General features: G+C 38.4%; 1 protein-coding gene across 1 annotated transcript in view; it reads left to right on the forward strand.

The window, feature by feature from the left end:
* The window catches only part of slc25a24l (solute carrier family 25 member 24, like), a 55,216-nt gene extending 41,842 nt beyond the window's left edge, over window positions 1-13,374 (forward strand). The window contains exon 10 of the mRNA XM_051933020.1: window positions 13,076-13,374. Within this exon, the coding sequence (XP_051788980.1) occupies window positions 13,076-13,260 (185 nt within the window). The 3' untranslated portion in view covers window positions 13,261-13,374. The remainder of the gene's footprint in view (window positions 1-13,075) is intronic.
* The last annotated feature ends 3,578 nt before the right edge of the window (window positions 13,375-16,952 follow it).

The raw sequence follows: 16,952 nt of genomic DNA on the forward strand, positions 1-16,952 counted from the left end.
GCTACTACTGTGGACACTTTTTGTGACTGAAGACAGAGAAGAAATTAAAATTAGTAAAAACCTTTTATTGATACATACCAGACAAGGGTAAAATGACAGAGAAATACAGTCCTAGGACACCACACTTCATCTGCCTCGAGCGCAGATATCCTTGCCCTTTTATAGCTTTTCTAGTCTCCTGATCGTAGACCACGTAAGCAATAAAAATAGCGTCCTGACTCATTTTGTATTATTCCAATTGGTAAAGTCTTTACCCTAAAGGTATATTTTCTTGTCACACACATCATTGAAAGAAAACTTCCAGAAAGTATATATGCTTTTTGTCACGTACGCAAAACACAAACAAGTTTGATCATTCTGTCCTATTTTCTGTACTTACACACATACATTTTGTTCAATTACATCATTTTATGTTTTTACACTACTTAGACTGTAAAGGTCAGGCTGGGAAGAAAAACAGCAATGTTGAGCAAAAGGTTTCTGGACACAAGTAAAATAAATCTAGTAGTCACTGTTTCTACAGTTGATAAAAAATATAATGACTGACCTCCCAGTGTTTGTGCCTCCCATCAGAGAATCCCATACTCAGATGAGGAAGCTCAAGGTGGAGAAAAAACTTGGGGTGCAAGATACGAATCACCAGCTTCCCAATGCTGATGTCTAACCTGCTGAACCCCCTACAAATCAGAGGGCAGTTAAAAGCAAAGAAAAGAGGGTTCAGACAGCACAGGCTGCTTTCTTGACTAGTAGAGTAACATGGCCTGCCTTTATTCCCCAGATTGAAAAGGGCATGGGCTACATCTTTGACTAGTAGGGTAACATGGCCTGTATTTATTTCCCAGATTGAAAAGGAGGACCTCAATAGGAGGTCCGGTTCTCCTGACAGTCCTGTTTGAGTGCCTGTAGAATCTCGTGCCACATCTGGCCCAATCCCAGCGATTTGGAGAGACAAGTCAGGTACCAAGAACTGGGAAGAGGGATCAGAATTTCCCTCCTGTTTTCATGCCTGCAGGACATGAGTACCAAAGGGAAAGTTATGGTGTTATGAACGTCAGCAGCCGAAACACAGATGGAGACACTGTCCTTATAACATACTGGGAAAAGGTGAACAATTGTATCAGAGCAACAACTTTCTGAATGACTGTTGCTTTTATTTTGCAGGCAGGAGTCAAGGGCTGGCACACCGCAGTGAACCCTTGCAGAATGATAAACCCATGTGGGATGATATAACCATCGCGGGACAGTCAGCCTCAATCCACAAGGCTCAGCTTGGGGTTGGGGGCATATGAAGAATAGCATGCTGGGACACCGGAGTTGGTTTTGGGTACTTACCTAGATGGGATGCCCAGAACACAGAAAAGACAGGGGAGAGAAATAATTCCTGGTTTAATGTCTCCCCCCCATATGATAGATGGTAGCAGCCCTGGATAGTGGTATCCATTCGGATACACACAGGGAATGCCGGGTCTTGTAGTCCAGTAGCACCTGGATAGTGGTATCCATTCAGATACACACAGGGAATGCCGGGTCTTGTAGTCCAGTAGCACAGCCCTGCTGAGGAACATGGGTGCCGCTAGGAGGTGCTGCAGGGAGTTAAGGTGCACACACACACTAGGCATGTTTATTCTGTACCGTGCCCAAGTGTGAATGTCCCCACTTCCTATTCTTGTGCTGGCTTGCACTCACACTGTGCTTAATGTTCTGGTTCCCGGACACACTTTCATCATGACCATGTGACTTTACGTAAAGCCAAAACAAGATCAAAACACAGAATGAGAGCATGCATTTCAAAATGATTTTACTTATTTTGTGTTTTTTTTATTAGTCATATAGGGCAGGATAACGCTCTATCCTATTACAGATTTACTGAGTGTGCAGTGCAGCATTTTGCTGTTAATCATTCTGTACATACAAGACAATTTTTACAGAGACAAATGAGTTTAAAGGAGAAATTTACAGCTTTTCTTGCCAACTACAATGCATCTTAATCTGTAAGGTGAGAATAAAAAACTTTTTTAACTCAAATGATATGAAATGAAATAAGAATTGCGCTATCTGACTTGTTACATCATTGATGTCATGACTGTTTTCCATGCTCAGGCACGTTTAGCGATCACACTGTTTATGAATCCTACTGAACTTTGCCTGGGCACACCTCTTCCAAGCGGGCCAGGGCATGGTATGGTTGGGGAGGTTACATGCAAACATGCTCAGGCATGTAACAAATTGCTAGTGTGAGTACCCCCTTAAACTCCCTATTATATGGGACTTCTACAGTATATGGGCCAGATGTGCTTCCAATGGGCAAAGCCCTGGCACTAGAAGTACTCCTGGGTCATCCATAAAAGGGACCACAATGCCTTGTCCAGGTGAGTTGGCAGTGGAGGCAGGCAACACTCGCCTGGAGAAATAGAGGTGTGGAGAGAAGAAAGAGACAGACAGAGAGAGATAGAAGGAAGAAGAGACACTTGTTGAATTGTTGTACAAAAACGTATTTTTGTAATAAACCTCCCTTTTTATTTGAACCGGGGACTGTGTTGTGCATGTATGTTTAAAGTTTGGTGCACAGTGGTGCCCCCTAGCCTTCACACTATTTTAAAATACTGTATTTGTAAATCTAATTGAAATCTTAAAAAGCATTTCAACCATTGGACTTCAACTTGCTTTTATACAATCTGGAGGAAGATGTGATAATGTGCAAGTACAGCTGCAGCAAGCAATTAAAAAAGATTTTGTGGCTTGATCACAAGTTTCTAACGTGAAAATCGAATAGCACACTCCCGACAGCAAATGACAGGCAGCAGGCTGCAACAGTGTATTGGCTGAAGGCCAAGTGCAAAAAAATCTTCTTTGGTAAAAGGTTTCTAGACACAAATAAGACAAGTGATGATGCAAAAAGATATGAACTTTCAGTTAAAATAAACTCAGCATATTACTTAGCAAAGAAAGAAGTGAGTTTCACACAAATGAAACCATTTGTTTTGCTGCAAAAGGAAAATAGTCTGGACTAGTGGTGTGCGACATTGGCAAAAAAATGATATTTTTCTGGGACTTTAATGATAATAACGATAATTAAACTATATTTTACATTCTTTAAAAATGTGTTTGTAAATGTCTTATTGATATAGCTTTGTCTTGCTAATAGGATATTAATCATAGCTTACCAATGAGATTAATTGAAACAACGGTTAAGGAAAACAGGTCTTTCTTATTTACTTAAAACTAAAGTAAAATAACAGAAAAATCAAATCACCAATCAAAGTATTACTGAGATCAAACAGTGCAAGTATGAGTAAACCATTTCAAAGTGGCTTACAGGATTTACACACAAAATTGCACTAAGACCAACAAAACCATTATAACGAGAGCTTTTTAAACAGAAACTTAATTCTTAATGTAAACAAAATATGAATCCAAAGGGAATAAAATTCTAATCATAATTGAACTACAATGAACATTACAGTCTGGATAAGCATAAACTACTCTGCTGTGAGGTGAATTGTGCAGCCTAAAAGCAAGAACAAAAATCTAATATACTGCACCATAGTGTAAAAGTCCAAAGTTCTATCAAATGCTGCGCCGGAATAAACTATAGCACTTGTAAACAAGTCCTGTCATATATTGTACAAAGATACAAAAAAACAAATCTATACACTTTTAAACAAATTACTAACTTGAAGTTCTGTCCAATATTGCATAAAGATATCAGAAAAAAAAATAAAACAACTGTAAAATTCTACTGAAGAAATTAAGTTGTGTGACAGAAACACCAGTCTGTCCACAGCAACTGGCTTCAGAGGAGCTCAGTCACTATTAGAAAATTTTCTCTGGTCCTGAAAGCCGTCTCTAAAGGGCTGCTGGGGGCAGAGATGCACAAGTACTTTTTTGCAAGTTTCCCCAATTTGTGGAAAAGTACTTCTTTTTTTTTCATCACTCAAGTGAATTTACATCACTGTCCACCTAAGGTATCATCAATTACATCTTGCTCTCTTTTTCAATGGCAGTGTACATAGCTACCAACATCTTCCAAAAAGACTTTGTTTTTTTTTTTCCTCCTTTGTGTCATCACTTGCTCCAACTCTTGCAGCCATGGCGGTGGGATGGAGTGAGGCGAGAAGGTGGGGATCTGTCCAAGTGTTTTAAATAATGAAAGAAAAGAATGTGCTTTGGAATCAAATATCCCAAACCAAGACGGCTTGTGAAATAAAATGTGCCCAATAGGCATATGCTTCTTTAAGTAAATTAAGTGGATAGGACTGGCAAGCTTTGTTGGGCTGAATGGCCTGTTATTGCCTAGATTGTTCTAATGTCCTTTCAGAAATAAAAACAATCCATTCAAAGGAATTACATAATTTGTTCGAACGGATTAATAATTCATACGAACTGATTTTTTTTTTTTTGCCTGACACCTACAGGCCTCCCTACTTGACCAATTTCACTTAAACTGAGGAACAATACTTTTTGCCACACTAGCTCCATATGCTTTGACTCAATCTCAGTTTATTACCTGCAGCACTATAAACTATGTTCAGTTACATTTGCCTTACAATTACAGGAAAAATGTATTACTATTTATTTTCAATGTATTATTATAGAAATGTTTTATAAAAATCTATATTTTGTTTAAAAAAATCTATTAGTTTATTTAAAAAAATACATTTCTGAAATTTTTACACAGACCTGTTTAATTGCTGAAAAGTTCCATTTAATACACTTTGTGTTTTTAACTGCAAATTAATTTCTTTAACAATCCAACTAGTCGATTAATCAATAAAATAATCAACAGGTTAATCAATTATTAAAATAATCATTAGTTGCATCCCTATTTAATGATATCTTAAAACGAGTCACTGCTTAATTTAAGATATCTTAACATGTACTTAAAAATATCTTGAATATTATCTCAAATTCATTTCCAGATATCTCAAAATAGCATCCTGCCTATTTTCAGATATCTGATATGCATTTCAAGATACCTCAAAGTACCTTTCTGCTCATTTCAGGATATCTCAAATGCATTTCATGATATTTTAAAATAGATAGGATGTCGAATTGGAAGAGTAGGAAATTTTATAAGAAGTAATTTTGAGGTATCTCAAGATGAATTTCAAGAAAGATATCCAGAAATAAGTTTCAGATATCTTAAAAAGTGAACTGTATTTTAAGATATCTGAAATTCATTTAGAGATATCCGTAGCTGCGTTTTCCCAAAGTTTCTAAAATTCTGCAGCTCAAACTAAAAAAAAATGTGATTCAGCAAAGGCCTGACACGCAGAAATGATTCCACAGACAAAATATCTTCGTTTTTAAAAGTTTAGTTAAGTTTCAAAGTAAAACAGTTCACACAAAAAAAGAAGAAAAATTAAAATAGCAAAAAAAAGGAAAAAATTATAATAAGAAAAATGTAGTTCTGAGCTTAATCTTGTTACAACTTAAATCGTTATTAATTTCTTATAATTTCTGAACCATTTCAAAACGGTCAGAAAACTGTATGCTTATCCCATTTCTAAACTTAAAATGGGTTTATCAAGTCCCTCTTTACTGGGACCTGTTCTAAACACAACTGAGTTTATTATCACACTGTTTCTCAGTTATAGCAAGAAGATTCTATCTCTTACTAACTTATAGGGGGAAAAAGATTATACCATTGTCTATGACTATAGAAGAAATTATGTTCTATTCAAATAAAGCAAGCATTAATATGAGTTTAACTCAAAACTTTAACTTTCTAAAATTGGCTCTTACATTTCCGGCCCCTAATTGGCTATGCAGGAGCGGAGACAATTACTATACTTTACTTCAATATGAGCCAGTTAACTATTGTTTTCAAATTACTAACATTAACACTGCAAACAAACACTTTAAAAATTTCATATTTCAAACATTGGCTGTTTCTTGAAGCAGGCACAGTTTGTTCACGGGTCTGTCCAGTGTGCTGGTTTTGGTCTGCACACAAACTCTTCTGACTGCACCTTTGGCATCTGGCATTGTCTTGATGACTCGACCCATTACCCAGGAATTGCGAGGTGTAGCTTTATCTACAATTAAAACAACGTCCCCTGGTTCAAAATTTCTTCTTGGTGCTAGCCATTTTTGATGTTCTTGAAGTATTGGCAAATACTCTTTAGTCCATCTTTTCCAAAACAAATCAGCCATATATTGAATTTGTTTCCAGCGTCTTCTTGGGTATGGTTCATTTTCTGAAACGAGTTCGGGTGGTAATTTAGGTTTTGTCTTCAGTAACAACAAGTGATTGGGTGTGAGTGGTTCCAAATCATTTGGGTCATCTGATGTCTTTGTAAGGGGTCTGTTATTGAGTATTGATTCCACTCTACACATCATTGTAGGAAGGTTTTCATCATCGAGTGTTTGTTGGTTTAGTGTTGAATTTAAGATCTTTCTTATGCTCCTTATTTGTCTTTCCCACACTCCACCTTGATGAGAAGCTGATGGTGGATTGAAAATCCATTTGATTTGTTCTTGCATCATTGCGTCACTGATTTTTTTGTGTTCCAACTTTTTAATAGCTTCTCGTAGCTCTCTTTCTGCTCCTACAAAATTTGTTCCATTGTCTGAGCGCATGATTTTAACTTGTCCTCTTCTATCGGTAAATCGGAGTATGGCTTGGATACAAGAATCAGTGTCTAAGCTATGTGCAATCTCTATGTGCGCAGCTCTGGTTGTTAAACATGTGAAGATTACTCCGTACCTCTTAACTAGGCTTCTTCCTCTTTTGACTAGGAAGGGGCCAAAATAATCTACTCCAAAATTTGTAAACGGTGGTTGGTTTGGTGTTAGGCGATCTTCTGGCAAATCTGCCATTTTTTGTTCACCTACTTTTGCGGTGTATCTTCTGCACGTTGTGCACTTTGAAATTATTTTTCTGATAGCTGAGTTTGCTTGAGGTATCCAGTATTTCTGGCGTAACTGTGCGAGCACATAGTTGCGCCCACAATGTCCAATTTGTTTATGAATGTGCTGCAATATAAGAGAAGCGACATGTGAATGCTTGTGTAGAATTGCAGGATGTTTAGCTTCTTTGGGCATTGCAGCTTTGCAGAGTCTTCCTCCAACTCTCAGAATTCCATCTTGTATGATCGGGTCAAGTTTATAGATTTGACTGTTCTTTTTAACACAAGTCTTTTTCTTTAAAGCCTTTAATTCCTCTGGAAATTCTTGCTGTTGACTGAGGCGGATAAGCTCTGTTTCGGCTTTAACTAAATCGTCTAGAGAAACTGGATTTGTTTTTAGAGTCAGTTTATACATTTTCATGTGCTTTGCAATGAGTGATTTTTGTTCTTCTGGATTACTTTTAGTCTGACTGACTTCTAGTTGGAATGTTTTTCTTTCATTTCTTATGTTCAGCATTAAGTCTTTAAACTTGAGGAACCAAGCCACTGCTTTCTTCAAGCGATGCCAATCTGAAAAATAGGTGATTAGTTTGTTGATGGGCTCGGTTGCTTCCTCTATTTTTGTCACGTTAACTGCACAAGTTTTAACTTCTGGATCATCTTCAATGAGTGGATCATTCAGTCGATCTGGTCTTTTTGGCCACTCCTTTTCAGGCTTCAATAAGAAACTTGGACCTTGTGACCATGTGGTGCTTTTGAGAAAGTTTTCTATGTTTAGCCCCCTGGATGCTTGATCAGCCGGGTTAAGAGCAGATGTGACATACTTCCATTGTGAAGGCTGTGAATGATCTCTGATCACGGAGATTCTGTTGGCAACAAAGGTCTTGAACCGAGTGCTTTCATTTGAAATGTATTTTAGCACCGTGGTGCTGTCAGTCCAAAATGTAGATTCTTCTAAGGGCATTTGAAGCTCACCTTTAAACATTTTGTCCATTTTAATTGCCACAACGGCTGCTGTCAGCTCCAATCTTGGGATCGTGACCTCTTTCAATGGTGCAACTCTTGACTTGCCCATCAGGAATGAACAATGCTTTTTGCCCTCTTCGTTGGTTAAGACAAGGTAAGTGACAGTGCCATATCCATCTTCACTAGCATCTGCAAAATGGTGCATTTGTGCTATCTTTATGGTTCCAAACCCAGTAGGTTTGAAGCATCTGTTCACTTTATAGTCTGTAAGTGACTGCAAATCCTCCATCCACTTTTTCCATTTCTGAATGTGTTTGACTTCTACTTCTTCATCCCACCCAAATTTATCTTTGCATAAGTCTCTTAGAATAAGCTTAGCTGGCAGTAAGGCAGGTGCTAAAAAACCAAGTGGATCATAAACTGAGCTAACAACAGACAGAATACCACGCCTTGTAGCAGGCTTGCTTTGTAACTTAATCTGAAATTTGAAACTGTCCGTTTCTGTGCATCACTGGACACCTAGGGCACGCTCTGTGGGAAGGAGACTGTGGTTCAAGTCTAAATCCTTTTGTTCATGAGCTCTGTCTTCTTCAGGAATAGACAATAAAACTTCTCTGTTGTTACTCACCCACTTAGTCAAGTGAAATCCCCCTTTTAGGCATAGAGCTTGGAGGTCCTTTGCCAGCTTTATAGCCTGTTCCTCTGTTGTCACTGACCTTAAGCAGTCATCCACATAGAAGTTATTGAGAACGGTGTTAACAGCTTCCTCAGGAAATGTATCCCTGGCATCTTCGGCTGTTCTACGCAAAGCATAAGAAGCACAACTGGGTGAAGAAGTAGCACCAAAAAGATGTACTGTCATTTTGTATTCTTCAAGGTCTTTACTTAGATTACCTTCAGGCCACCATAAAAAATGTAAAAGATCAGTGTCTTTATCTGGTACTTTAACTTGGTAGAACATTGACTTAATGTCTGCCATTAGTGCTACTGGCTCCTTTCTGAATCTTGTAAGGACGCCAATGAGTGTGTTAGTTAGGTCAGGGCCTTTTAATAATTGCTCATTAAGTGAGATTCCCTGGTAGGTGACAGTGCAGTCAAAGACTACTCGAATTTTATTTTTCTTTGGATGATACACACCATGATGTGGGATGTACCACACTCTGCCTTTGTTGCAATTTAGGTTTTCTTTGGGTACCTTAACAGCGTAACCCTTGTCTATAATGTCTTTCATGAAGGCTTTATAGTCTCCATGGAAACCTGAATTTTTGTTCAGTTTTCTTTTGAGTCCAATAGCACGCTGTTCAGCAATACAGCGATTGTTTGGCATTTTCAGTGTTCCATCCTTCAAAGGTAAATTTAAAGAGTAATGGCCACCTACCAGACTCGCAGATTCTGAGGCTATGCGCATGAACTTGATGTCCTCCTGTGACATCTCCTCCTTTTCTTCAGAGCTGCGTTCTGGAAAATCTGTGTTATACTGTTGCAGCAACATATCCTCAAGCTCTGTTATTGACACACGATTGATTGAATGTTTGTGTATCTTACCACTTTGTTTTGTGAGGTCATCTATCTTTTTGTATGGTCCACCAACTACCCATCCAAGTGCAGTCTTCATAGCATAGGGTCCACCTCCTTGGCTATATATGGTTCGTGACTCCTTGAAGATTTCTGGATAGTTGATTCCTATTAAAAGATCAACTTCAGAGTCAATATGAGTTAGACATACCTCTTTAAGATATGCCCACTTATCAATATCTTCTTGTAGTGGAATATTTTCTCTGTCCACTGGAATGGAGACCTCTGTAAAGACCTTTGGCAAATCAAAATATTTATCATCATTGAGACCACAGACTTGTAAATCTGATAAGACAGAACTTTGAGTTAGCACTTTTGAATCATCATCACAGTTATTCATAGTTTTGAGAAATACTTGAGTTCTCCTCCCTTGAAGGTTTAATTGTCTCTGGAGCCTTTCTGTGCGAATTGTTACTGTGCTGCTGAGGTCTATAAATGTTGTGTCTACATACCTTTCACTTTTCTTTTACCTTAATGGGAACCACGTACAGTGCACCCCAGTAAAGGCACAAGTCCCAGTTTTGGTTTCCCTTTCAGCAGGTGTCACTCCAGCCTCTTTTAATATGCAAGATATCTGGGTGCTGAAAAGAACACATCTGACATTTCATTCTTTCTTTACAGTTCTTACCAAGGTGTCCCTGTTTGAGACAACGAAAACATAAACCTTTAGATTTTAAAAAGTCAATTCTTTCTTTATGCGGCAATTCTTTGATTTTACTACATTCAGCAAGGATATGCTGCCCATTGCAGAATACACAAGGATTTTTAAATGCACATGTATCATTAACAGTCTTTTTGACAGAGATTTCTTGAGTCTCCTTTTCAGCAGCATCAGAAATACTTGTAGTGAAAATACCTCCCGATCTCTGTCCGTACTTCTGAGGAGGCCTGGCTTTCTCGGTCTTTTCTTTTTTCTCTATACAAGTGTTGCCTTGTGAAACGGAACTGTACACAGGGTCTAGAAGCATTGCAGCTTCGTCACGCAAAAAATTAATTAGTTCAGGCATGCCAGGTCTCGTTTTATTTTCTCTTATAAGCTTATAAGCATACCTCATCCATTCGTTTCTCAGAGAGAATGGAAATTTCTTAAGCACAGCACGCACATTATGACTGTTACTGAATTCTCCACCGTTCCCTGAATCATTCATAGTGTTCATGCAGATTGAGAGGAAGTTAGCGTAATCTCTTAGAGCTTCCCCGTCGTTTTGCTTTATTTGAGGCCATTTCAATGCTTTATTCAGATATGCGTCTGCTACGAATAACTCATTGCCGTAATATCTTTCAAGCAACATTCTGGCTTCTAAGTACCCTGCTTCTGGTAACATTAGTGAACAGCCTTTAATCATTTCTTGGGGTGAACCTCTGGTGTACTGGATCAGGTAATCTAATTTATCTTGAGGGTTTTCTAGCACATCCCCAACAGCGCGATCAAAAGCCCTAATAAAGTTTGCATAAGCCAACAGGTCACCTGCAAATAAAGGGACCTGCCTGTGCGGCACTTCACCATTGGTTAGCGATTTCACCATTTCAGTGACTGCTTTCTGACACTCAGCTTGATTCTTCTGATATTCGGCTTGATTTCGTACTAATACATCTAGTATATCATTTCTGGAGCTTTGAGTGCCGGTTTGTGCACTAGTTGTGGGTTGTTCTTGCTTTTCTACTTTAGCTTTAAGTTCATGTAACATTTGTAGAATACTATCAAGTTCTGTGCGTTCAAGTGTGACTGTCGATGAGGGTGATGATGCCGCTGCAGCGCTTTTCTGGGCTAAAGAGTCACATTTAATTTCCAAAGCGCGCTTTAACTGCGGAGAAGTCTTACGTGTCTTTGACTTTGAGCGATTCCGTTCTTGCAATTGCATCTCTTCGAATTGGTTAACTAGCTGCTCGTCGGATTTATGTGTCAACAGTCTATTTGCATCTTTCAGCCATAGCTTTGTAACATTAATAAATTCGTTCCAATTCTTAGAACTTTCGGCGAATGTCGTTTTCCGTTTCTTAATCGCGCCTTCTTTATTCAACATTGATATTAGCCTTTGATTCAAATCTTCTATCTCACTGTGCGTTTCGCAAAAAATTTCAAGTCTTTCAGCTACTTCTAAATGATTTTCTGGAGTATCTTTAAGACTTTCTATTTCAGCTTTAAGCACAGAAAGTTTATCTTTCCTCTGACTTATATGACCTTTAAGATCTCCGATTATATTCTCTGGCTTAGAGTCAGTACTCAATTCACTACTAATTTCACTGGAATTATGCTTAGACATTGCCATGATAACACCTCAAAAGACTGACAGCTGGTTCTCTTGTCAGCAACAAACGTCACAACAGGAACGTTCAAACAAAGCAGATACTTCCTTATAGCGAGGCTTCAAGAACTCAGGCAAAAGCAAAAGCGATCATCCACAAAGTCTTTATAATATCACAGTCTCTTAAAATCTTCTCAAGTTCAGGTGCGGCGACCTTGCTTTCATTACGATAACGCAGAGATAGAAGGTAAGAGCACAGAACCTCGTGATGACTCAGTTCTTTTTCTTTCCTTGACGAGTTCAGGAGCAGAAGCGTCCTCTGTCCTCAGATGGTAGATTCCAGTTTCAAGGCCTTAAAATGGCAAGTTTTCTGACGAAATTGTAGCTGCGTTTTCCCAAAGTTTCTAAAATTCTGCAGCTCAAACTAAAAAAAAAATGGGATTCAGCAAAGGCCTGACGCGCAGAAATGATTCCACAGACAAAATATCTTCGTTTTTAAAAGTTTACTTAAGTTTCAAAGTAAAACAGTTCACATAAAAAAAGAAGAAAAATTAAAATAGCAAAAAAAAGGAAAAAATTATAATAAGAAAAATGTAGTTCTGAGCTTAATCTTGTTACAACTTAAATCGTTATTAATTAATTTCTTATAATTTCTGAACCATTTCAAAACGGTCAGAAATCTGTATGCTTATCCCATTTCTAAACTTAAAATGGGTTTATCAAGTCCCTCTTTACTGGGACCTGTTCTAAACACAACTGAGTTTATTATCACACTGTTTCTCAGTTATAGCAAGAAGATTCTATCTCTTACTAACTTATAGGGGGAAAAAAACTATACCATTGTCTATGACTATAGAAGAAATTATGTTCTATTCAAATAAAGCAAAAATTAATATGAGTTTAACTCAAAACTTTAACTTTCTAAAATTGGCTCTTACAATATCTTTAAATGTTAATTTGGCTTTCCATGCATATGCATTTCTTCCTATATTCTGTAAGTACTGTATTCTGTTACCCTGTATGACAATTATAAATTGATCCAGTATGAGCATGCCCTTTGATAGACTGGCTTTCTCTCTGGTGTTAGTTTCTGCTGTCTGCTCATTGCTGCCACTCTATGCTCAGGATTCATGTAAAAACTAACAGGTAAAAGTAGGCTTTCGTAAATTTTAATAATGATTCATTTTAGACATCTTTATCTTAAACTACTTACAATTGACTATGGACAGATGAGATCTAATAATGTTTGAAGGTTCTGGTCATTGAGTATGACAGTTTTTACATTTCACAATATGCATAATTTGTCAACTAAACATATTTTAATAATAATAGCAATGATATATTTTATATATTGTTTAATAAATAATGGATTTGATTAATGGGTGCTATAAATGTGGCAAGAAGTCATTAAAAATAATCTATTTTCTTGTTTTACAGCATCTCAACAGGAGAATAAGATGACTTCCAGTGTATCTCAAATACTGAAAAATATTTATATTCAGCATGGAATTAAAGGATTATACAGTGGCATGGGGGCCAGTTTTGTCAGAGCATTTCCGTGTGCATGTTTAAAGCACATAGTTAGTTCAAATCTAGTCATTTTATTTCATTTAAATGTATAGTAAAGCTTACTGGTGTATTCTGTAAACATACAATAAGTGGAATAGAAAAGCATAGACCAAAATATAAATATTTCCATAATTTTGTTATATATATCCAGATTTCCATTTTTTCTGTTTGAACTGAATATTGAAATGCAGTCCTGTTTGGCACAAATGGTATACTGTGTATAATGTGGTTAATCTAGGGTTGCCAGATTACAGAATTAGAAATGCAGGACTATACTTAAAATCTCTCCCTATATTACTATATATATATATAAATTTATACATGCCCCCTACACACCCAGACCAATATATTTTACAAAAGTAGGGACATAAGTTAAAAACATAAAGCAAGGATTTTAATAGGTTATGAGGGAAACAACAGTAAAATCATTTGAAAATTATTTACGAAAAGTGCAATTACATACACCGCAGTTTGTTTCAAAACAGCTTCTGCCTTGTTTGATAAATGTCCATTCGTTGGAATATTCATCACGATATTTACACTTACGTTTTGGCATCTTGGGATGGATGGATGGATTAGTTTTTAAGTTAGGAAAAAAGTAGGCTGTGGCAAGTAATAACAACACACTTTGTTGACCCTGTATGTTGTAATGCTGATACAGAACTGCACAGCTGTGTGGCTGGAGAGCAAAACGGTAACAGTGTCACTGTCCTCAGCCAACCATAGCAACTGTACAAGTTGCAAACAGGCAGCAAACACTAGTTTTCTCGTTACATTTGGGTTATTTTCATCAAGAGAATCTGAGAAAAAAAAGTATAATTACATATAAAGTTACAACTAAGTACTGTAAGAAGGTAGTAAAAATATATTTTTATTATGAAATTTGAAAATGAAATAAATATGGGACATTTGGGTGTTCTTGAATGGTCAGTACGGGACAGGGGACAAAATTATCAAATACATCTGGCAACCCTAGGTTAATCCCCTAATTGGCAACAGGTACAAGAAGCAGAATTAGTATTAATAGGGAATGGGGTAGGGATAATGAACATCTCTAAGTATAAGCATTGTGAGCAGGTGCTGCAAGCAAGCAAACCAACAGGATGCCATGGGCTAGACAAAGTCTTGAAAATTACTTCTAGTCAAGACAGTGTTACAGTAACATCAGAAAAAGCCCTGTAGGTTCTAGTGTGAAAGCACAGGGGTAGCAATGGGGTACTATAGCTTGTATGTGTGCTGTGTGAAGTGAAAGGGTATTACACCAGGCCATAAGCATGAATGTGTGACAGAGATGGCCTGTGAAATTGTGTCATGTCTTCTTTAGAGGTCACACGACCCAGTACTAGACAAGGATGGCTGGTACTCTGACAAAAGAGAACTTGAGCCCAGGGAGAAGATGTTGGAGGTGATAACACATTCTGGCTGCTACAGAGCACATGGTTATTAAAGAAATTGTATGGGAGCGTAACATCCCTCTATTAGAGAACGCATCACGGCAAATGCCTTGAACACTTTGCCCTTTAAACACAGCAAATGTTTAAGGGATGCAGAGGTACCAGCAGCTACCAGCAGTGTTCTGCCAGAAGACTGGAATACTGGCAGGTCATTAAAGTAAATGAAGTGGACGAGGAGATGAAAACATAAGTCAGAACAGGCTTGTGTGAAACCAAGGACTGCTAAACACTACATGCAAACTCAATAAATGAGTCAAAAATAAGAACCAAAAGTCAAAGTCAAAAATTCACAAACAAATTAATTCTCATGATAAGTTTGTTTTGAGTGTATCCATAATGTCAGCTTACATAAAATTGCCAAAACAGCACTAGCTCTGGGGAACACCTCCTAATGGCATGCCATCACAACAGGGCTTCAAAACAGTGACTTCCACGCAATATTAAAAAGGCATCATAATATAATCAAAGCAAAACAATAAAATAAATATACCTATCTAATAACAAATTACTAGAAAAATATAAAAATGAAACCAAATTTTCCATTATTCTACATCCCAATAAACATTAATTGAGCCAAAACAAAAATTTCTTAAGCTCAGAAAAAAATTATAAATTATTGCTCAATCTACCACTTAATAACAAGTATGTGTGTGTTTTTGGTGAAGGGGGTGGTGGGCAGGCAGCCTGGTGTTTCCAAAACAAATTTAAGACATCCCTGAACCTGCAAGGGATTCCAGGGATTAGCAGTAAGGGATCGTGGGATGGGGTTTAAAATAGCCAAAGTGTCAAATACTAATTGAGTACAGAGTCAGAAAAGGAGTGGTGAACAATTATTTTATAGAGGGAGGTGAGGTTCAAAGAGAAAAAGAGAGAAGAAAAGAAGGAGAGACACACAGCTCTGTTTACTACTGTTTATTAAAAGAGCGATACACAAAACCAGTGGGCAAAAAGAGGTGAACATTTGTGTATTGTGTACATTTTGACTAGTATTTTGGCAAGCCATACAACTGGATAGGCAGGGGTTTAATATTGAAAGAACCATTCCTGTAAGGAGAGGATTTTTTTTGCCTTTGTTTATTTGTACCTTGTCTTCTTCCAGTAATCATTAAATTTACTTTTGTTAATAAAAGTGCCTCTTTCTTCTTAATCTTTTGCCATTTTTGTATTTGTTTAGGACCAAAGGACTGCCAAAAGGTCCACCTCCTATCACAACATAAAATGTATACCTGTATATTGGATATCCAAAGTATATACACACTTATTGAAAGTCCAGCTTTTATTAATGTAGAAGATGAAATCAAGTCCTTCTTTCACTTTTTAGTGAAAAACAAATGAATGATGAAAAAAATACATCTTTCAGAGACTTGGTAGCACAGGATTTCACACTTTATAAATAGGCTTGTAAATTTCACTTAAATTCAATTAATTCTTATATCCCCTCCTCAAACTGCCACCTTATCGTGGTGGAGGGGTTTGCGTGTCCCAGTGATCCTAGGAGCTCTGTTGTCCGGGGCTTTATGCCCCTAGTAGGGTCACGCAAGGCAAACTGGTCCTAGGTGAGGGATGAGACAAAGTGCGGTTCAAAAAGACCTTCTATGATGAACAAAAATTTTTGGACGCCGTTTTCCCTCACCCGGACGCGGGTCACCGGGGCCCCCCTCTGGAGCCAGGCCTGGAGGTGGGGCTCGATGGCGAGCGCCTGGTGGCCGGGCTTGCACCCATGGGGCTCGGCCGGGCACAGCCCGAAGAGGCAATGTGGGTCCCCCTTCCCATGGGCTCACCACCTATGGGAGGGGCCAAGGAGGTCGGGTGCAGTGTGAGTTGGGTGGTGGCCGAAGGCGGGGACCTTGGCGGTCCGATCCTCGGCTGCAGAAGCTGGCTCTTGGGACATGGAATGTCACCTCTCTGAAGGGGAAGGAACCTGAGCTAGTACATGAGGTTGAGAGGTTCCGGCTAGATATAGTCGGGCTCACCTCGAAGCACAGCTTGGACTCTGGAACCAATCTCCTTGAGAGGGGCTGGACTCTCTACCACTCTGGAGTTGCCCCCAGTGAGAGGCTCCGAGCAGGTATGGGCATACTTATTGCCCCCCGACTTGGAGCCTGTACATTGGGGTTTACCCCGGTGGACGAGAGGGTAGCCTCCCTCCGCCTTCGGGTGGGGGGACGGGTCCTAACTGTTGTTTGTGCGTATGCACCGAACAGCAGTTCGGTGTACCCACCCTTTTTGGAGTCCCTGGAGGGGGTGCTAGAGGGCATACCTTCTGGGGACTCCCTCGTACTGCTGGGGGA

The sequence above is a fragment of the Erpetoichthys calabaricus genome, chromosome 10, assembly GCF_900747795.2.
Source record: "Erpetoichthys calabaricus chromosome 10, fErpCal1.3, whole genome shotgun sequence".
Classification (NCBI taxonomy): Eukaryota; Metazoa; Chordata; class Cladistia; order Polypteriformes; family Polypteridae; genus Erpetoichthys; species Erpetoichthys calabaricus.